Source organism: Passer domesticus, chromosome 6 (assembly GCF_036417665.1).
Source record: "Passer domesticus isolate bPasDom1 chromosome 6, bPasDom1.hap1, whole genome shotgun sequence".
Lineage (NCBI taxonomy): Eukaryota > Metazoa > Chordata > Aves > Passeriformes > Passeridae > Passer > Passer domesticus.
The window spans coordinates 23,711,132-23,734,033 of record NC_087479.1 but is presented as its reverse complement, the minus strand read 5'-3'; the positions used below and the strand labels follow the sequence as shown (position 1 = coordinate 23,734,033).

At 42.4% G+C, this 22,902-nt stretch overlaps 1 protein-coding gene across 3 annotated transcripts; it reads right to left on the bottom strand.

Moving 5' to 3' along the window:
* Positions 1-137: 137 nt before the first annotated feature.
* Positions 138-22,902, bottom strand: ENTPD5 (ectonucleoside triphosphate diphosphohydrolase 5 (inactive)). Of its 3 annotated transcripts, none has more exons than XM_064423883.1 (14): positions 22,822-22,902; positions 17,395-17,672; positions 16,081-16,160; positions 14,647-14,790; positions 14,226-14,301; positions 12,653-12,688; positions 11,717-11,805; positions 9,098-9,177; positions 7,832-7,893; positions 6,336-6,437; positions 5,348-5,488; positions 4,952-5,008; positions 3,381-3,496; positions 138-3,214 (listed from the first exon to the last, which is right to left on the bottom strand). In XM_064423883.1, the coding sequence occupies exons 2-14, from the start codon at positions 17,609-17,611 to the stop codon at positions 3,128-3,130; spliced, it is 1,287 nt and encodes a 428-aa protein (XP_064279953.1). In that variant the 5' UTR covers positions 17,612-17,672; positions 22,822-22,902; the 3' UTR covers positions 138-3,127. The 3 variants fall into 3 exon arrangements, with proteins under 3 accessions (XP_064279953.1, XP_064279955.1, XP_064279954.1); XM_064423885.1 differs by lacking the exon at positions 22,822-22,902 and adding an exon at positions 22,339-22,692; XM_064423884.1 differs by lacking the exon at positions 22,822-22,902 and adding an exon at positions 20,528-20,686.

Below are 22,902 nucleotides of genomic sequence, written 5' to 3'. Positions count from 1 at the left end.
CTTTTCCCTGCCTTTCTCTTGGTGCTTTATTTAATAATGGTGTTTCTTGTGGAAATGGCTAGTATTAAGGGCTCCATGGAAAAGATACAAGGCAACAGTAATATCCAGGAAAGAAAATTATACCACAACATCTTGAATATTGTTAAAAATGCTTTAATTACTAAAATAGACAATTCAAGATATTCTGTCTTCGGTTCCAAACACCAGCCTCTTGCATTAGACATTTGCCACTCACAAAATTAAACTAAACACTGCCCATGGACAAGATTTACACATATGGGTGACCAGTATCAGAAATTAACATCAGAAAGAATGAAATGTAAGTTTTGAAGTGAAAGCCATTACTTGTGCTTCTGCAGTCACTCATATTAGGCAGTTCTTGTTAGTGGCTGGCTCAAAGACATTACAAAGGAGGTGATAAAAATCAGGGCTGCAAGTAGAGCTCTTCTCTTAAAAGGCTGCTTGTTCTTTAGTTTAGCTAATAAATAATCTCATTGCACTAGGGTAAGTGTGAGGACTTGACTGGGTTGTCCAGATCCCCCCACCCACTTGGGTTCGATGTAAACAGCAGGGGCTCAATTCCGCAATTTCTTGCAAAAATAAACCTTTTAATAGAGTTCTTGTTTCTCCCATAACTGAAGGATCATTCTAGTAACAAAGAGCAGAAGTTCTGCTTCAGTTAATGAATTGTGCCACTGACAAATGAAGGCCCTGAGCATTCAGATGAAATGCAACTTTGGTACTGGGAAGCAGATGCTTCCCCCCTAGCATTTGTAGTACCAGAGTCTGAGGAAAAGAATGCAGAAAAAACAACTTCCTCTGCATGGTACCCTTCTTCAAGCCCCTCCTTGCTTCAGACAAAACCCAACCCTCAAGCCCTCGTCAGGGCTAGTGTGTTTTCAGGGGGCAGACAACGCTGCTGCTTCTCCCTTAGGTAGAGCATCCCACCTTCAAAACACAGCCTCACTGCTGCCAGCTCTTAGCCCCAAGATCCAGTAAGAGTTTGTCATAGCACTGGCTCAGACTGAAGGATGATTTCTGGATTATTAAATTAGCTTGTTCTCAGGATTATGCAGCCTGGTCAGTAACCACTGCATCCTACTTCATGTTTTCTGAGAATACAGAAGTGTTCACTGAAGCCAAAATGAATGCATTTGCAGTCACCTTGTTCTGCAGACCAGACCATATATGAAGTTTTGCTAACAGTAGGAAGAGGAATAAGAAATGTTTATGGTTGAGAAGAGGCTACAATTTCTTCATATTCACACAGAAACTTCTAGAGAGGAAGGAACAGAACTTTGGTGTGACACAGGAATTTCTCACTGTGGATCTCAAACAGATTCTGCTAAGGAGTACACATGTAGGATGAGCATTTCCTGTTTCTAAACAGCAGACTGAATTTATGGTAAAGCATCAGTGATGAGATAAGTATGGATGGCTCCATCCACAACCCTTGGCTTCTTGTTGCTGACTGAACTTGTTCAATCAAAAGCATGCCTTGCACCCTCGTGCTGTAAAACCTGAGATATGAGAAGCAGTAGCTTAATCAGCCACAGGCAAACTTGCACTGCTACCTAGAGGAAAGGATTAATGTTCACAGTAAGGCAAATTTCTAAGTCTCCAAACTGTTTGGCAAGACCACTGAAAACATGAGTGCACTACATCCTCCCCTTGCTGGGAATTACCAATTATTTTCAAATGCAGTTTGCAGAGAAGGCAGCGTAAGGGCAGTCTTTGGTTTGACAGAAAGGTGTTTTAGAGCAACTGCAGCTGGGACGGTTGGATAACTGCAACTGCCCACCAGGGAAATGTTCATTACAAGACATCAGTGGCCAGAAGTTTCCCTTAGTCACTTGAGTGACACCTCTTTGTTGTGATGGGGTAAATTCACCTGTACTTTACACATTTCTTGAGGAGGTGAAAACAGTAGCAAGCTGCCAGTTATTTCATGGGGTGGAAGAAGTCTCTACAGCTGTTCTTGCTTAGGGCAATGGATGGGTTTCAAATGGGAGGCCACACCTTAGAGCTCACTCCAGCAAAAGGGACTGTGGTGCTCAGCCTGCTCCCTGGCCCAGCAGGTCCTGCTGGGCTGTGCCATGCCTGCTGTCCTTGGGATAGCACCAGACTTGGCTCTTGGGTGAGCACCACCTCAGCTCAGGTGTCCTGAATCAGTTCATACAAGAACCCGAGGAGCAGCAGAGGGAAGAAGGGTATAGGTGTGCCTTGGTGAGAGCAGAGAGACAGAACGGGCTCTCATAGCAATGTGAGCTGTCAGATCAGCCATTTCATCTGACTGCAATCTCCTTGTGGGTGGAATGTGACAAGCTCTTCTTCTGGCAGTTGAGTTTTAATAGCTGGCACTGCTGCCTCGTTGTGCCAGCACAACTATGTGTTATGACTACATGCAAAATGAATAAATTTATCAAGTCTGGTAGTCAGATGTATGGTGTAGCTGCACAGACTTGGAAAGAGCAGCAAAACTGAAACACAGGCACACATTCTGCTTAGGAAATGCCCACTGCCTAAAAAAATGCTTGGTAAATTACTATGTTTTAGCCAACACCTTTCCCAAAACCATGCCCAAAGTGTACTTATAGCAAGCCCTTCTTGAAAGACTGGAATATTCTTGCCATGTATTTCCTAAGCTAGCAGCTGGATTTTTGGAATACTGAGGTTGGCAGCATCCAGAGTTGCTCACTTTTCTCTGCATCACTGTTGATGCTATTTCTAATTTCTTATTTAACATCTCACAAGCAAACTTAAGTTATGTGTGTTTAAAATAGAAGGGGGTAGGGGAAGTTATGGGTCTGTAGTCTGCCGCCACATCCAGGAACTCTGTGCTTCTAACAAACTTGCTGGTGAAAGCTGGTTTTGAGCCCCTTGCTTATTCTCTGCTGGAGTTTAGACCTTTTGACTTTCTTAAGGCAGATTCTGGATCATTTATGGCAATCACAGTTATAAATCATACTCTCACTAGGCACAATGCCAATCCAGGGTAAAGAGCTGTCGTATATTTTTGGTCCATGTTCTGCTCTGTGACCAGTCCCAGCTGAACACCATACCTGGAGATTGCAATTTACTTTCTCAGCATTTTCAGAAATGCTAAAGTCCACAGGAGTATCACAAGTCAATAACTCATCCCCAGAGACTGCAGCAGGTAAAAGGTAGCACCCAAAGTCCAGCTTGTCTCTATGTTGTTTACTTTCTTTGTCAACTATAAAGGAAGAAAAACAAGTTATTCCTGGCAGTTCTCTAGATTCCAAAGTTGCACAAATGATAGCAACTACATGTTACAAATCTGGAAAGATTCAGTAGATAATTAGTCAGAAAAATGAACTAATGCTTGTTAATCAATAGTGAATTAACTGGTTTTTTCTCACCTTTAAGACTGTGTCGTCCCTAAATCCAAAACCTTCCTTTAATAAAGCAGTGATGTAAGTGAGATCCATGCAGAGGAAAGGACTGGCTGAGTTGTACCTCTCCATGTTATCACAGACTAGAGAAGGAAAAAAGAAAAAAAAAAGGATGTCGGGAAAATAAGAACTTGTATCCACATTGTACATTTGAACTGAACTCAAGCCAAAGGTTACTAAAACAAGCCACCCTCTTCTATTAGTGGTTATGCATGACACATAGTACAGAACTGTTCTACAATGTTGGAGAATAAACTATATAGTACAGTCCAGTTTCTCTTAACTCCATCAGAACTACATCTTTTATTGCAGCAACATAATCCACACAGCTCTTCTGAAGAACCTCTGCTCAACTGATAGCTAGCAGGGTGTTATATTATTTTTTCAAGAACACAGCATCACTTGTTTTCATCATCTCTCCTCCACGGATGGATCCAGTAATTCATTCCACCTTCTAGGATGGCAGATTATTTTATTTTTTCCAACCACACTTGTCCAAGGAAATGGAAGAGGCTATTGCCCAACCAACCACTCCCTCACTGCAGCTAAGTCAAGATTCCGTAGTCAGGGTGACTGACTGGGAAACGTATTTACACTAAGCATCATTTTCTAGACCTATTGTCACTGCCCTGTTCTACCAGCAGCAAGAGCAGAGTTCACTTCCTTCTAAGAAAAGATGAACAGCATCCTACTACTATTGAAATGAGATAGAGAAGAATTAGACCAGGATCACAGAATTGATCTCCTGATGGTCTAAAGCTAAGTAAGTGGTATGATAATGTTAGGTAAGATCTTAGCTACATCTTTGGAAATAAGCTCTCACTATCCAGGGAAAAAATAACAACCAACCCACACTCAAACTTTAGAGCCTAATCCCCCTATTCAAAATCATCCAAGTTTCCAGGGAGATTAAATTTAACTGAAAAATCACTAAAATTTAGGCCTTATTTTAGGAAAAAGGTCAGTCCTGAACTACATAATTAAGCATCTTCTGCTGAAAAATATGGTCTTCTCATTGTCTTGAGAATGATCACAGTACAGAGGTAACTTGCTTTTAGCCATCAGCAGCCAGGCAAGGTGGGAGCACTTTATCCACAGGAGGTACAAAACTAGAACAAGCATTCAGGAAAAAAAGACAGGGGGAGATAAAGGAATGTGGAAGAGGCTGTCAGACTTAAAAACTCTCTCCCTCCATTTTATTAGAGATTATAGAGGATTTAAGGTGACAGACTTACAGAATTCAGTGCTCTCTTAAACTCAGAGTTGCAGTTTGACAGAAGCTCTTGATGCAGCAAATTCACTTTCTTTTGTAGTGACTGTGAACTATCTCCTTCTCCTGAACAGAGCTGTAAAGCCACCAACCCCTCACTGCTCTATCAGTATTGTCTTCTGCATTAGTCTTTGACTAATAAAAGTAACGTGACAGGTGTAAGTGAAATAAAGGTTAAATAAATTTGCTTTTCTTCCAAGTCACATTATGTACTGCCTACACATTCATATTTCTTGTCCAAACAAGTTTCCCAGCTCATGACAATTACCTTCTTTGGCTTTTCTTTCAAAATCTCTTACTTTCAAAACACCTCCGCGTTCATAATCTGAAAAAGATGTGAGAAAACATCATCACAGGCCTGACAGCATTTGAATTCTTTATCCAAGTTGACCCTGGAGTGCAACTCGGGGATGCTGCACTAGGAGTGAGACCTGCTTGGAACAGAAGACAGAGCTGCAGGTGTAACTGGAGCCCTGAGCTCCTGTTCATGTACTGAACACCAAACTGCAGTGACAGATAAATGTCATTCCCTCAAGGCATTTTGTCTATCTCCTCTTTCTCAATAACATTGCTTTCCTCTGCTCCCTGTGGCTCCAGCCACCAGGGTTCCTCTGTCTACCTTCTGGATGACATGCTCACAGGTAGCAGATTATCCCAAATTTACCAATTAGGTTGGTGTCAGCTGCTCGATCATAGTAATAGGAGAAAGCATAGAAGGAACTTCCACGAATCTCATCTGGTTGGTGAAGTTTGCCTTTGACAACCTTGAGTACTTCCAAGTAGCAAGGCTTGAATCCTGTTTCTCCTGTCAGGAAAAACGGACGGGGTGAGCCACAGAGCATATGCGAGAGATGGAAGAAATAGTGGCTGGATGAAACAGGATGAAAAATTAAAGAAGCAGAGATTAAAGCATCAGAACAAGAGCTTAGATATCCCTTCTGTAATCCAACATGACAACTACACATAGGCAAGGACTCTAAAAGCCCCTCATCAAGTAGAACTGGTTAGAGCAGATCACTGCTGTGTCTGAAAGAAGGGTCACACAAACTACTTCTATGTCAGGCAAAACTCCCATTGACACGTTCTGTGGTCAGCAGAATCTTCTACATTTGCTGCCACTTGTTAGATAAAACCTTGCTTTCTCTCCCCATCACATTGTAATTTTACCAACATACTCCACACACACCAAATCTTCAATTCAGCTCTCATGTTCCTCACTCTGTTCAAGTCTATGATGGCAGCAGACTCACCCTCTCTACGCAGCATTAGAGACTTATTATTATTCGAGACTTAAGAAACAGCTCCACAAGTGAGATTAACTGATAAGCCAAAATGTTTGTACCCTAACACAAACAGAATTTTTGCACTTTGCTCAAAGCCTCAGAAAATCCTCTCTTATTTGCACAAATAATTCTAAACATTTCCTATAAAGGTATGATTTTTAATAAGACATCACAGTCAGAGGACAGGGGTACAGGTCAGCTACTCTTACAGCTTCAGATTTTAATCTGGATTTCTCAGAAGTCAACCTTTGCAACTGGACAGATATCCTTCATACCCCAATCATCATCAGTTAAGAAATACATTACAAGAAAAAACTCAGATTCTGGAGATAAGACTTATTGTAAAACAAACAAGTCTCCTTAATTTACCTTCTTTGTTGCCACCATACTGATATTTCACTCCCCCGAAGTGCCACTCTGCCTCCAACTGCTTAGGCAAACAAGAACTGCGGAACATTTGTCCATCCACAACTGGAAAGAAAGCAGAGAGGAGAGTCAGAAAGCACAGAATTTAACATAGCTATAAATCAATATGCAGAACCAGAAAAGGCTGAAAGATCTTCATTAAAGTCTTAAGTGAAAGTACAAAAATCTGAATTGATGGATGGGGCATTAACTGATTACAAATTAAGGACCAGTCTCAAGTCTGGAAAAGTTGTGTCCATTTTGTCCTGCAAACAGCAGAGCAGCCAGGCTTGTCATTTCTTAATGAGATAAACGGTACAAGGGTATCTGGATAGTGGCTATTCACCACAAAAGACAAGAAATGAGAGGTGACAAACACACAGATGCACAAACTCTAATGACAGCAGATAACCAAGACAAACAAAGCAACTGAGCAATGAAGATAAAACCTCCTACAGACAGAGATCAATGGCCACTACAGGATCCACTGAATGTACCTTTGAGGGGTTCAACCAGAAATACTGTAACCAATAAGAAGAAAACATGAGTATTGCTGCACACACAGGTCTGACAGAAAAAGCAAACTTCTAACAGTATGCTTGAGGCAGACTCTGAAACAGCAAAATTTGCCATGGGATGCTTAGGAAAAGGCTCAAAGGCTGGGAAAAGGGGGAATTAAGGGATCAGGGAAGTGCAAGTATGGCAAACCAGAGAAGACTGTAAAAGAAGACAGTCACAAGTAAGCAGGCAGCTGGTCCATGTGCTTTTCTGTCTGAGCCTTGTGACCAATCACTGCAGTCTGTCCTATCTTCTTCTTAATCCCTACTCCAACTATTTTTGATTTGAGTACATTCCAGTAATTATCACAAGTCCATCTAGCTGTCAAGTAAGAATCCAGAAGGTGGAAAGACCCCTGCTCCTGGCCAGAGACTAGACAAAAGGCCCAAACTCTGAGTGAGAGACTGGAAAGACTCAGGAATGTGAGTGTGCACTCAGGTTACTGAGTGAGAGCGTGTGATGTGCTCGTGGGCTTCCATCCAGACTAGGCAGTGCACACAAGAGGTCTGGGCAACACCACAGGCCAGAGGGGCCTACAAAGTGGGTTTGGCCTAAGCAGCAACCCTAAGGAAAAGGATTTGTTCATGCTGCTTATGTGTCTGTGGATGCTTGTAAAGCTGTGTGTTTGTGGCTGGCCATGGTGTTTGTATGCTCCCACATGTGCATTTCTGGAATTTGCACTTGAATGTCACTGCTGGCTGATCTCAAAAATAGGGAAAAGCAGCTGTCTCACAAGACAACCCCTTAACAAGTAGTAGCTGTTTTCACACAAATATATACCATCAGCAACATAGAAAAGCACAAGATACAGAAGTGAGGACACACAGGAAATGGGCTGCAGACACAAGGCTAAGTCTAAGCATCTCTTCATAAATCTTAAACGTTTTAGTATCTTAACATACCTTCCATGTTCAAAGCTCCAAGCGTTGCCAGTCTTGCAGCTTTCAGCCCAAACCCCAAATAGCTGTCAACAACAAAAGACAGATGTTATAGTCTTGATTCCTGCACATCTGTTATGCTTTACCCATAGCCCTCTTCCTAAGTCCTGGAACACCCAAACTGAATTTCCTTCCTCTGATTCCCACAAGGCTCCCTCTCTAAAATAGAGCTCCCTTTGTCAGAACAATCCTGAGGGCCAAAGAGTGACACAAACCCAAGAAATACAACGAGTTGTAAAATGGGTGAATATAAAACTGCAGGAAGTGGTTACAGCTGATGTGTCATTTATACAAGATGATCATGAAAAGCAAAAAAGCACCACCTTAAAATGAGGGAGGAAGAAGGGTATGTGCTGAGTGCATGGGGAATGGGGCAGCCACTCTTATATAGCACACACAAAACTATGTGCTCTTAGGGCAGAGTGCAGAACCTCCCACAAAATAGGAACTGTGGCTTTGTGTGAAATTCACCTGTTTCGACTCCACAGGTAGCTGCTACATTCATTATAAGCTAGAACATGAACAGTGCTTATGAGAATGTCATCACACATTGCAGAAACAAAGCTAGATAAAAATCTTGTTGACCCTTTCATTTCCATCTCTGTGTTTGTCCACTTACCACTTTTGTCACGTCATTTTAAACGTTTCCAGAATATTCAGAGTTAAACTAACCTCCAGCTCTCTCTCAATTTTTAGGAGATGATTTTTCAGTCCCAATTATTTTAGGTGCTCTAATGGACTGTATCAATGACTACAGCAATCAGTTACATCAGCAAATGTAAGGAGTAGGAGAGGATGACTATTAGACCAGCTCTGGTGTCAAGTAAGCAGATTCTGTAATGGCTGAGATGGTAATGTTCATTCCACTAAGTTTCAGGCAAGTCCTCTTCCCAAATCTCTGATTGTTTTTAGTTCTGACAACTGGCACAATATCTACCTTTGTGCTCATTTCAGGAGACTTGGCTTGAATCAAGTAATAAGAATTCTTTTCCTTAAACATGGGTTCACAAAGCTGTCTCTTCATTTGACAGACTGCCTAATATTCCCTTGCAGTGACATTAACCATGATCCTGGAATGTTTCCAGCCAGCTAATGTCATGTTCCACTTCTACTGTTCCATGCAGATAAGTAGTAAAAAAGTCATGGTCTCTGCTGCTGGTACCAGGATGATGTGGCTGTTAGCTCAGGGACTGATTTCCCCAGTGGAAATAGCAGTCTTTTGCTCCTCACCTGTGGGTATAGAGCTTGTACGTGCTATTAAACATTTCAAATGAGGTAAGAAAATCCTCAGGGGTTTCCTTCAGAGTTTCCTAGAAGTTAAATAAAAGAAAAAATGTTTTAGTTTATATTATGCAATGAAGAATAACCAACTTTAATGTAATATCACAAGATACACTCATACAGTTTACTGCACACTCATCTGATCCGCTTTGAAAACAAAGTACAGCTTTCCAATGCTGCCACTGCTGTAATACCTGCACTGATTTAATTTATATGCATCTTTGTGCTACTTCAATGTATAACAGGGAAGCACAACAGATCAGGATGAAAACACTTTCAGGTAACCTGAATTTTTCTAGAGTACTTACATATTACTCTGCATGTAGAAAGTCCCCATGTCCATTACCAGAAATCAGCTGCACTACAAGTGCTATGAACTTTTTCAAGTCACACTAAGCACCTAAACTGAGGTACTCAGAAGAATTAAAAATACAAGGTATAGGTTCCATTTTCACCATGTCAAATGTCCGGCTGGTAATTAAGGAAACACTGACCACTCACTCCCAGTCTTAGGGCTGCTTCACCTAAATTAGCCTCTTCTCTCACCACCTCCAGTTTTTCCTCTGTGTCTTCTCTCTGTGCACACCTCCATCCCACTGGTACCCTGCCCTAGCTTCCTGACAGTCTAACTCACACTCTTGCAGGGCTGAACTGCTTTAGCAATCATTTACTGTTTCTTTGTGTCCACTCCCCGAGCTCTCAGTCTCAGTTTCTGTCTCTCCTCTCCTCATGGCCTCATTCTCCCAGCCCTTCTTGGCTCTGTGCACTTTAATTCACTTTATCATTCGCTGTTATTCTGGGCCAAGCAGCAGACTCTCCAAGAGAACTGAAGCTGCACAGTCCTGCAGTTACCATGCAAGTAAGGAGATCCAGATCTGGGTTATTTTTTCCAGAGTCCTAGACAGAAGCCTGCTCAAAGCTGAAAGGAATTTCGTGGTATTCAGCTTGAGCTTCTCCTGAGCAAATACAAATCAAAATTTGTTTTGGGTCTCAAGTTGATTATCTCTGAAATGACAGTCACATCCTTGACCTCATACACACAGACTGCCATATTTTGAGTTCTGTTTCTAAACCTTACATCACAAAAACTATTTAAAGGAGAGATCCTCAAAAAAATTAGTTTGGAGAAAACAATTGTCTTTTCTCATGCCCTACTTTCACAAAAACGAGGCAGACACCAGACACCACTATGACTGGTTTTCAGTTGCTTTTAGCTTTGGCAATAATGCCATGAAATTAAAATCAACTCCATGCAGTTATCATTATATGTTCTCTACTTGCTTGTAATTAATATTTAATTAACAAATCTTTTACTATTACAGTATTTTGTTCAAAACTAATATAAGAGCAGGCATGTGACTGGCTTGGATTGCAGGAAGGAAAAATCTCCACTGCAAATCAAAGGGATGTAACCTTGCTAATTCTGTCAGATGGGAACAACTCCCAAAACCATACTGATCTTATTTATTTGAACTTGACAACACAGGTGAGAAGCAGCCATAGTGCACAGCATGAACCTTGACTCCACACTGTCCTACAAATTCACACCATTAGTCCTGTTCCGCAGCAAACACTCCAGGACTTTTCCTGCAAGGCTGGAAGGAGACATTTGAATCCTGAGCTGCAGTTCAGCTTATTTCACAGTTCTATTTATTCTCCAAAACACTGACATGCAACACCCTTTCCTGTTGGTCCACTGCCCACTTTAGCAGGTGTTATCAACACAAAACAGAGGACAAGCCCACAGTATACTTGAGGCTTTGCTGAACAGGATAAGGTTGCATGTCATGTTTCATCATAACACACAACTGCAGAATTAAAATATCCTGATGTGAAAGCCATGTGTTTTGTGGTCACCAAACATCTCTTGAGAATCTCAAGTTCTATTAAACAAACAAAAAAAAAAGTTAAAGAAATGACTCCTTCAGAAAGAGTGACATAAACACATCAAATGTAATTTTCTCATGCAAACTGCAGACTTGGGTCCCAGTTCAAACTGTTTCTAAACAGCTATAGAGCTACTAAGAGATCCAGCAGAGGTGTCTGAGGCACAGAGAGCAGAATGCTCAAAAGAATGAGAAGAAATTGATAAGAAAACAGAGAACTGACTCTGCTTCTATTAAAGAAATTTACCCTACACAACACTCCTGCTCTCCAAAACTTAGTAAAGATCTGTTATCAGACTGGAATGGGAAAAAGAAATAGACCAGTCCCTACAATTCTTCTAACATTCAAGAATACTACCTAGAAATGTTCTACCTTTGTTGAATACACAGCAAGATCAACATTAATGAGGCTTTCCCAGCATGAGTCTAGAAAACAAAAGCTGTTTCTTTTTTGTTTTACTCATTTGCTTTCTTTTTATTTCCTCATCATTCAGGCTCCTTTGTTTGCAAGCGCTGATCAGCCAGCTGCTGATCTCAAAGGGAACAGAAATACAGATGTTCTGTAAACCATGGATGTTCTGCTTGTGCCACTGCTGACAAAGTGTACCTGAGAGTGCAGCAGGGCTCAGGTCTCTGCACCAGCCTTGCAGTCCCAACCCATGCACTTTCAACCACTCCTCACCTCAAACCGTGGCAGGAATGTGATTTGGGTTGAGGCTCCTCCCAAGTCCAGAATCCCAACAGTTTGCTGGTTCTGGCCAGACAGCTGCCCTGCAAACAACACCGTGCTCAGAACAGCCCCAAGTGCACAAATGCTGAAATGCAGACACTGTGGGGATGCTCGGCAGCCACCAGGTGATCACAGTATCACAGCAATACAAGGAGGGCTGAGCTGCCCTTCAAAGAAAAAACCTCAGAGAGAACAGGCAGGCAAACAGAAGGTATTATGGAATGGTTCACAGACTTTCTTCCTTGATTCCAATCTCTCCTCCAAATAGACAACAGCAGATAAATCTCCAGGTGTCCAGCAAAAGCTGAAAGTAAGAGACAAAGTATCTCCTGCAGAAGACTGTCAGGGAGAGCACACAAATTTTGAAATCACGATAGAGCTGGGCAAAAGCAGTAGGAGAAGGAAGGGCAGTAAGAGCCAAACCAGCTATTATAATTTCTCTTCGCCCAGAGCAGTTTTTTGCTTGCTCATCTATCTACTAGAGTACTGATTTTCTTTACACTGGATTGCACTCCCAGAAGCTCTTAGAGCCAGTAGTGCTGAGGCATGAACCATGCTCTGCAACACCTCTGTAGCTGCACAGCTCACAGAGGGGTGAAGAACACTGCAAGGCCTTGTTTCCCACACACCAGCAGTACCACTCCCCAGGCACGTTAGGGAAACCAGCCTGCCGGTGCCTCCAAGATCTCAGTACATTCTGGCACCTTCAGGGTTAAGATCCTCCTGACTACAGACTCTGGGACACAGTCTGCCCAAGGCAATCCACTGCTTCAGCACTGGTGAGAGAGCGGGGAGGGAAATCATGGCCAAGGCAGAGGAACTTAGGGTGCTCACCTCCACTGAAGTTACTCAAGTTCAAGTTTAGAGTAGTTATACAGAATTAATTACCTGTCAAAAAGTTGACAGTGATCCAAGCTAAAATTCCTGCAATGAGTGAAAAAAGAAAAAAAAAAACCCAGTCACCATTAAATACTCCCACAATCTCCTGCCCACTGTTACCAGCCCTCCACAGGTTATTTATTTACCTGGAGGTCATTACTAGATTACCCAACCACCCCAGACTTCAGAGATTAATTCAAACTCATAATTAAATTATATGATGCATTATTGATTCATACACGTCTCATGAGCTGAAATAGGTAGGACTTTGTAATATCCATGCAACTGCACCATACATAAATCATATCTATTATCCAAACAACATACAAAGAAGTAATGAGCTGACACAATGCACAAGCTTCCTTGGGCCTGTTTTTGCAATCCAGCATTTCAATTCCTAATCTGAAAACTGCATTCACACCACTCTGTTTTAATCTTAAGGTTTCTATAATTACACTACAGACAGAGCAGCAACCAGTAAAACACAAACAGCTTGACTCCAGTGGCTTGCTTGACACTTACATGATTCTCACCCAAACATGTGACAGTAGAAGAGGTAGGGATTTTAAATAAACTTGGCAGGCTACCCTGTGCTCTCTTATGCCTCATTGGTCCTGCCCCCTGTCAATACAACAGTTCTCCCTACTGTACAATTCACCCATTAATCCATAGTGACAAACTATGCACTTATCAAATACTTGAAGACTTTATGATACTTCTCCTTTTCTCAGTCAATGTGGACAGATTTTGTTCTTTAATCTTCCTCCATTTATTAGCTGTTTAGGCACTGTGATAATTCTTGCTTTCCTTCTACACCTTCCAAAGTAGCAATTTATCTGCCATAAGGAAGAGTTCTGAACTGGATGTAACATGATAGGATGGCTCTTTTCATCAGGCGTCCATACAGATGATTATTACTTGCCCATACTACCTTGGAAAATGCCTGGATATGTAGCCAGAATGTTAGTGGTTTTTCTGCACTGCAAAATCATTGCTCACTCCAAACCTACAACACATTTCACCTTTTCTTGTATTTTACTGTACTTGCTTGCTACTTTACTAGCAGTATCTTTCCCAACAGAATATTTTATAACTTACTATTTTATTATTTAGTTATCTATTTTTAATACGTGTCAATTATCCTTCATTCTTCTCTAATATTCACAATCCAATTTTAGATTGAAAATTGATGGGCTGATCATAATAGGTTATTTTTAATGCTAATATTGCAGAATTTACAAGGCACTTTCCATAAGCTTCCCAGCTTGCTAGATATTGTCATGTAGCCTTTCAGAGGTGGACACCACCTCTTTTGCACCAGTTCCCAGGAGCAGGCTTCAGCTTGCATCAGGCAATACTTATTGCTGAGACAGAGTTTTGTTCTGAAACTTGTGAAATCTCTTTGTGTATCTGCATTTGTAGTACAACAGGTGACCAAGTAATGAACAGCATCTCAAAAAGGCAGGATTGCATTGTTTCAAACCGGACCAGAAACCTTTTTTTTTTTCCTGCTTAGTTTAGGGACCATTTCTCTTTCCCTCATATCTCTTTGCTTTTCCTTTTTACCCCTCCTATAACACACCTTCATGAGATCCATCCATGATGCCAACACTGTCCTCTGGAACAAGGAATGGTGACTCCTCAAAGACTTCTTTCACCTGAGGAAAGAAATAGTGATTAGATTTCTTGGTCTTCAGAGTCTTGTTCTGCTCTGAGGGTGATAAAGTTTTGTTTTACACAGCAGTATAAACTAAGACAAGTGTGTGGAGTGGGGGCTAGGAAAGAAAGAAGTATTGTAGGTCTCTCTCCATGCCTTCCACCACAGCAAGACACAGGACTTCAGGACCAGACAAGATACTCTGTGAGTTTCACCTATTGTGGGATTACAGTCTCTTTCAGAGATCAAATTCTCTTATGCTAAAGAGAATAGAGAACTGAATGAAAAAAAAAAAAAAAAGAAACAGGGAGAACAATAACAGTGCATCCAAAACAACTTATACCACCTCTGAAAGCAGAGCCTGAGCTTTCTCCTCTGACAGCAAGCGAAGTCCAGCTGTGGCTTTTAACACTACTGGGGTCTTTTTCCAGAGATGAGGTGGCACAGCATCTACAGCCATGTCCAGCAATGTTTTGACAGTTTCGGCACCCTAAAAAGAAAAATATGTTTTTTATATGGTTTCCTCCTACAGGCCATCAGATAATAGGCCTCTCAGTTTCCCCTCAAAACTTGTGAGAACAGTATTCACTAGCAGAAGATATCCACACCCAAAATAAGTACAAAAACCATGCCAGACATCTCATTAAAACTTTAAACAGAATGTCTGCATTGGAAGGAAAGGTGTACTCACAAATACATTTTAGGGAAGATAAATATCATTGTTTGTGGAAGGTATTTTTTTTAAGGATGGAGGGAGGTGAGGGAACAGATTACCTGACAAACCTGAACATCTTGCAGTATGATGAAACTAAATGGTGCAATTACTGACTGAGGCTACCAAAGCAAGGGGAAATAGCTGCCCATTTCACTAAATGCAACATAAGAATTCCAAGTGTGTCCATAGCAAATACTGTAATTAAAATGCCAGCTGTGCAATGGTTACCACACAAGATACAGACATCACTGCTGGCTCTCAATTATTTCCACAGCTCTAACAATCACAGTTTTGCATTAGCAATAAACATTCTCCTGTGAAATGCCTAGAAATTTCTTTTGGGCTGAGTTCTCCTCTCCTACCCAACAAACAAGTTTTACTGGAATAATAGGTGATCTTATAAACATTTTTAAAAATCCCAAATCCATTTACTCTTCCATAAAGTGTCACACTCAAATTCCTGTATAGGAATTTGAATCCAAACTGAGCAAAGCATAGAATCCAACTGAGCAAAATGAGAAACCTGAAATCCCCATAATGCTAGCCCCCAACTTCAAGGCTGCTAAAGCACACAAAAGAGTGGATCTAATCTGTCATTTCTCTGGCACCTCCTTTAGGTTGTGAAAGAGCCTCCTGTCAGCACAGTGGGTCTGGAAAATGGCAGCTTACTTCAGAACTGAGAAAATTATTTGTAAATGAGACAGAGTATGCATTTACTCATATTTGGAGTAGCTGCAGAGGAAATAAACCCTGAATATGGATGCTGCTGGAGACAAAAATCACTTTGCCTTTGAAATTCTCAAAGGTATACAGTCTAGTTATATAAACATTTAAGCAATTAATTAATCCAATGTTCCACTGATGAAATATGTAAAACACCAACTCCTATTTCACCGTGTGAACTTAACTCGCAAAAGTAGAGGAATAGGTTTAGAGAGACAGCAGCAGAACTTTCACATTTCTTCTTGACTTTTTGCAATTGCAATCAGTAATACTTGAACTTGGTAGAATCTAATGATATAACAGAAGCATGACCAACTCCCAGGGAATGAAGGCCAGTCCTACCTTTTCAGGCTGATCAGCATATGCAGACAGACCTGGCTTCACAGACTCAAAGATTTCCCCTTCCACCTCTGGAAGGTTTTCTGCACAAACAAAACATTACATGATACAGTCAACAACTCAGATCTTATTCTTTAATTTCCAAAAGGCTGACCTCAACTCCTGTGAAGTGACTATCCTTGATTATTCTCCTTACAAACAAGATTATTCCCTTCCTGAAACAAGCCTTGTTCCTTCACTTAATTTAAATTTAAATGAAACTTAGCAGTAAATTTAGCAGAAACTTGCCCTTGTACCCTCCAAGTTCACAATTTATTAATAACATGTTATAATTAAAAGTATGTTCATTTAGCATTTGTGAACTACAGTAAGTTACAACAATGCAGCATAACTGTCACCTATTCTTAATAAAATTTCTTTCCCTTTCTGTTCTTAAGCTAACTGTGAAATACTAGTGCATATTAAGACACACATCATCAATTCCCAATTATCCTTAGGTGATTCACCCAACTCAGATAGAACAGAGCAGACTGTGCTCAAGTACTTGGCTGAGAAGCCAAACGAGTTTGACCAGTGCTCCCAGAGCAGTTTGGGTGTAAAAGCTATCCCTGAGTATTCCTCATTGCAAGCCAGGCTGAGTCCAACAGAACTGGACCTTGTACAGTCCTTCCAAACCACGGATGAAGTCATGCAAAGACACATAAGGACTATGTCCCAGTAACCAGCCCTACCAGCCCTCAACCTTTGCAAACCTGCTGGCTCACTGCACCCAAGAAAATTCATCCTCCTGAATCCTGCCACATGTGCAGCCAAAATTGGGCACCTCTGCACCACGTGAGCACCAGACACACTGGAGTGTGGTGCATCTCAGCACACTTCTCCTGGAAATGGCTCAGACCTTCAGTACTTAATAATTCTCTAATTTACTGATTTTAATTTGCTATAAAATGTTACATAAACATATGCAGAATTCAAGTATCTCTTGATAAAATTTAAGGTAACATGCAACTTGACAAAACCAGCATAAGTATCTTTTCATCTCAATGAGATATTCCTTCTAAGCAGCTGCATAGATGAAAATGTTTGAAAATTTAGAATTCTCCAGTATACCCAGAATGGTATATCTGAGACTCAAAAGACCTACAAAAATGGTATTTACACAGCAAAACACCACGATAAAGGGACAACAAACACCTGCAGGAGGACCATTTGAAGGACAAACTGTAGATATCTTCAGCTGCTTCCAAATGCTTAGCTGGCAAAAAAAAAACTGTTTTGGGAAGTTGGAATCTAAGTCAACATACATGGGGGTCTTACCTGGGCTCTTCTGCACAAAGGTGTAAATATGAATACGGGTTCCAGTGCTTCCTGCGTCAAACATGATGCCATAAAAAGTGTTTGCTTTGGCATTTATAGGGCACACATTAGGTGGGAAGAAATCCTGAAACCACATTTCCCTGTTTGAGTGTGAAAGAACAAAGGGCAAAGAGGAAAACACCAATGCTATAAGGATGGGAAGTCTGGAAGATGCCATCTTGCCAGGACCCCTTGAGACTGTCAAGCACGTATCAGCAATCACAGGGCTGCAGAAGGTCCTGAAGAGTAAAAAAAAAAAAAAAAGGAATGGAAATTACCAAGAGCTTGCTCTTTTGAAAAGACAATAAATAAATCATCATTCTGTGCACAAGCATTCTCCCTTTAGGTGCTTTTCAATACCTCATCCAAAAAGAGCTGTTTTATTGCACTTAGTGCTACAATTACATCTAACTAATTTGTTCTTCCATAGTAAAGGCTTCTCCCTTTCTCAAACATGAAGAGATGGAATAGTTTGCTTTCCAGTATTTCTAGTTTTGACTTTTAGACAATTTCCTTCTATTATTTCTCTTGAGATTTTCAACATTCAGAGTCTCCAGTACCTCCTCCCAAAAGCCCAAATATTATCTGAAAAGCAGCACTGCCAGAGGGGAACTCTGGGCAGAACCACTAACATCTCACACTTGAGATGCTGTGGCAGAACACAAGTGTTATTCAGAGTCACAAACAAAGAGAATTTCATCTCAGGCTAAGAACAGCTGCTGGGAGAAATTAGCACACAGAGAGAATGAAGGCATATCCTTCCAGCAGCATCCCCATCTCTGAGAAAAGCCTGAGCTGCACCAGAGGGGCTGACCTGAAGTGCACCTGAGCTCCACCTCTCTGTATTTTTTCATGTTTTTATTTTCTGTCTTTTTGGTTTGTTTTTTTTTTTTTTTATTATTTTTAGAATTACAAACAACAACAAAAAATCACAGCAAAACCCACACACTCTCACAAACCTAAAGCAGTTGCCCCAAACACTCAGGTTCCTTAGAGCTTCTAACAACAGTGTCCCAAAGCTGTGTTACACAGTATTGAATGTCAAGATACATGCAAAGGGATAGGTGTTAAGGGACGATGTAGCTGTATTTTTCCTAATATATGCTAATAAAAGGCATGGGCACAGAAATCATGGGGTGCCCAGGTAAAAAGAAGGACAATACCTAGGCATCTTTAAGAGCAGAAAAGAGCATGTGGCCAGATGTCCCACCATATGCAGCATCGCCTGCACCAACCTACACGCAGAGCACTCTGCACACAGAAGGTGCAAACAGCTCCTTATCACTTTCCAGACACTTGGTAACACATGCATCCACCCACAGCACTGCAGATTCTACTTTATATGGCTGCTCATCAGCTGTGCCCAAGACCCCTGCCCACTGCTTGCTCTTACATTTGACTGTCTTCTAGCAATCTGCTCAGCCCCACCACGTTCATTCTCTCAAAATCTTTACTTGCTGTCTCTATCCTACATGTATTCATTCCTAAACATTCTCCTTTCCTTTCTATGTGAGTTTGCTATAGCCTCTATCTCCTCACACCTTTCTCCCACACCCAAAAAGCTCACATATACTCCACTACCTTTCATCCCAGATTCAGCCCTTGTAATACTTTTATTATTTCCATTCTTCACCTTTGTCCCCACTTACAGCAAAGGGAGATGAACTTTTACCCATTCCCAGCAAAAACCATCACATTCCTCAGGCATCTCTCTAAGTCACTCCAGAGCCACATAGAGTGCAGACCCACTGCAGATGGGTAACCTCACCTGTCTGCTGTAACCTTTATTTTTATCCTCCCACTTCAAACAAATGCAGAAATGTGGGCAGAGACTCCTGATCCTCTCTGCCTTAGAAGCACACTCTGCAAAGAGCTGACCACAATTCCACGAGCAGACAACAGCCCTGGCTAGTGTCTGTGACAGATCAACTCCAGCTGCAGTAATTTCTACAGTATACACATTTAATGTGGAAAGGAGTAAATGGGTAGTTCTGTAAGGAAGTGCTCTCCTGGAGAGGCTTGATGAGAAGTGCCAAGCAGTTTGGCAGTTTTGTAGCTATGGATTGGTACTAAGATGCAGCTGGCATCACCCAGGTTTGCTTCACCACAGCAAGGAGGGCCACTGAAAATCCAAGCGGCTGCGCTGTGTTAACAGAACATAAGGTGCCTTAGTGAGAGCCAACTTCCAGCAGGTCCAAAGAGGTGTTCTTATTCTCACACAATGTCAGGATTTTGTTTAATGAACTATCACAAATACACCCCAAGCACCTGTCTTAAGAACAAACTCCAGAGTCCTATTACAAACAGCACATGTGACAGTTATGTAAGCCTCAGAATCTCTGATGATCCGAAAATATCTGAGCAACTGCCATCATTAACTCACACTTTCCTTACCAGACCTACAAGAACCTTAGTCTCACATAAAATTCCCTCACAAAGCTTCTCTTCTCTATCCCTTCTCAGATATTCACCACTTTCTGTTTTCTACATTTCCCCTGACTTTTTTTCTTTCTCCTTTTATACTTCTAAGGACAAATAAAACCCCAACAAAACAACAAACTCACAACCAATCACCATGGGATTTAATTTTTCTTCTCCCTCATTAAGAATGAAAAATGTACACTGAGCCCCTTCAATGACTGGTGAAGTCCATTTAATCAAGCACACTAGCAAACCAATGTCCACAAGAAGAATGACAACAGATGAGAGTAAGAAATCAGAGACAAGAAAGAGAAATCAGCAGAGCATAACAGAAATGGAAAAAGAATTTGGAAAGACAATCAAAAGTACAGAAGAAAAAAATCAGGATAGAAATAGACAAGACATAAGTTACTGAGAAGGAAAAATATTTTCAAAACAGTTCCTCTCAAACAGCTTTAAAGTCCTAGCTGGTATCAGAACTCAACAGGGTGGAGAAAATGAAAAATAAACAGAAAGGAGAAAAGAGGGTAACTGTTATGTGAGCACAAGCTTACTAAAGCAATCAAGCAGTTCAGCAAGGTAAAGCCTGCAGTTCCCCATCAACAGGCTCAGTTACTGTCCCTCCAAAGGAGCAGTAATAACCAGCACTGCCCATGGAGACGTTAGCACGCACCTGAAGCAGGATGGAAGCAACAGCTATTCCACTCCCAGGGAAAACCTCCCTCAGAGCACCATGGAAGAGACACTGGCCTGCCCTTCTTCACCTCCGCTGCCAGCTAACAGCAGTGGACTGTGTATCACGCAAATTATAAGGTCACAAAGGCACATCAAATACCAATCGAGTTGTTTTATTCAAATTTGAGTTTATCATTACTCAATACAAGCGGTGAAACATGCTTATATAACAACATAGGATGAACTTCAAGAAGGTGAAAGTTAACATGAGATCAAGTTAGTAAAACATTTACACAAACACTGCAGTTGACCTCAACATCCCTGAGGCCTGAGCCAGCAGAGCAGCACAGAACACTCATTTCCCAACGCACAAAAACACGTGTAAATGTCATCTGTACAGCAGCTTTTAGGTACTAAATGAAAAACTGAAGTTCATCCAACAAAAAAAAATTTGGAAGCTATGCAAACTGTATGATCCAGAAATACTGGGATGCTGCACAGAGACTTCCAAGACTGAAAGCATGAATAAGAAGAAGGAAAAAAAAACCAAAAAAAAACCAAAACAAACCACAACCAAAGTCTCCTTAAACAGCAAAATTAAAACCTCTACCACAATAACTAACCTTAAGACAGCAAAACACAACCTTACTTAAAGCTCACCATACACAGAAACACTAGTAATTTTCAAGACAAGAAATATTCAGTACTTGACTATTTCTGACAAAATAGCACACCACACACAAACCACACAAGAGAAGCATCTCCCTGTAAAAACGAATGTGATCTGAGGGGAGGGAGAAGCAGTGTACCAGAGACACACAAGAATTTCACTGCTGTTTCCTAACATAATGCTGGGAAACATTTGGAGGCACACAAAAATATAAAAAAATAATTATAAATATTAATTTTATAAATACAGGCAAATATTTTACAAAAATAACTATTTCAGGAAACAAATAAAATTACATAATTCAATTAATATTCTTCCATGCTGAAGCACACCAGAAATCATTTAGAATGGAAACTCTTCTGTGCTAAAACAGTAACAAAATCTATTTTCCAGATGAGCAGCTCTTATGGTCACAAAATCTATTTCCCAGATGACAGCTTTAACACTTAACACTCACGACTAAATATATACTTTTTAAACTTTTTTTTTCCCAGAAAAAAGTTATTACATTTTTTTCTGGAGTTACTTTTATCTCTTGAAAAAAATAGCTTTCTTGGATTGTTTTGACAAAACTTAAGCTTTTTAAAAGCACACTGTGTAGAAGACACAATAGAAGGAATAACTAAATCCAAAGGCAGAATTATTTCCATAAAAATAATGGCACATACGCATTTTCGGTAAAATTCTGGCTCTAGAGCTTTAAACTCCAGGGGGAAAAAGTAGAACCAACTCACAAACATGCGTTATCAGAAGTTTTAATCTTTCCCCCCCCCCGCCCTGAGGCTCCAAATACACATTATTTATTTATTCACATTTCCGGCCAAGTGGGTTTCCCATTTTCCTCTCTAATTAGCCCAAGGCAGCTTTTCCAGGGAGCCGCTACCCCGCGGTGCGGGCACCACAGCCGCGGGCCGCTAGCGGCACCTTTTCCTGGCACAGCTGCTGTTCCTGGAGAACACAGCTCGGCTGCCGCCAGCCCCGGGCTCGGGAGCGCTCCGGCGCTGCCTCCCGCAGCCGCTCCCGGGAGCGCCCCGGGGCCCGCTCCACCCGGGAGCTCCGGCTCCGTCCGTGCCGCGCATCCCGGCTCCATTCCCCGCGGCTGCGACCTGGCGCTGGGCACGCCCGACAGCCTTCCCTACCTTCCTGCCCGACCTTCCTGCCCTGTCCCCTGGGAAGAGCCTCGGCGGTGCTCCCGTGCCCCGCCGGCGGCGGGCAGCGCGGCCCGGCGCTCCGCAGCGCTTCCCGGGGCCGGCGGCGCTCGGCAGGAACGCCCGGCCCGGCCCGGCCCTCCCCACCGGCCGGCCGGCGCTATCTCTCGGCCGGGACGGGGCGTCCTCCCGCCCGCCCCTGGGGATAACGGGGACGCCGGCGCAGCTTTCGCGTCTCCCGCCGACTGCCCGGCCTCGCACGCAGCGCAGCGCCCTCCCGGGGCGCCGGGACCGAGCAGGGCTCGGGGGGGTTCCCCCAGCCCGGCAGCGGCGGGCCGGCAGCGGCCCCGCGCGCGCTCCCGATGCCAGCGCCGTTGGCGCCGGGCGGGGGGGGCGGCGGGCGCGCGGTGTCCATGGCAGCGCGCGGACGCTGCCGCGCCCCTCCCCCCGCCCCCGCCGGCTGCGCGCGCTCACCGGCCGCTCGCGCCGCCGCATCCCGCCGGCCCCGCGCGCCGCGTCACCGCTGCCCACGTGACGCGCCGCCCGTCGCGGGAG

Excerpts from the sequence above, each read along its gene's own strand:
- ENTPD5 (XM_064423883.1), bottom strand. The coding sequence starts at position 17,611 with ATGGCATCTTCCAGACTTCCCATCCTTATAGCATTGGTGTTTTCCTCT. Across the intron at positions 5,009-5,347 it reads AGCTGACACCAACCTAATTG|ATTATGAACGCGGAGGTGTT; the intron begins GTAAATTTGGGA and ends CATCTTTTTCAG. Across the intron at positions 3,215-3,380 it reads GGGACGACACAGTCTTAAAG|TTGACAAAGAAAGTAAACAA; the intron begins GTGAGAAAAAAC and ends CTTCCTTTATAG.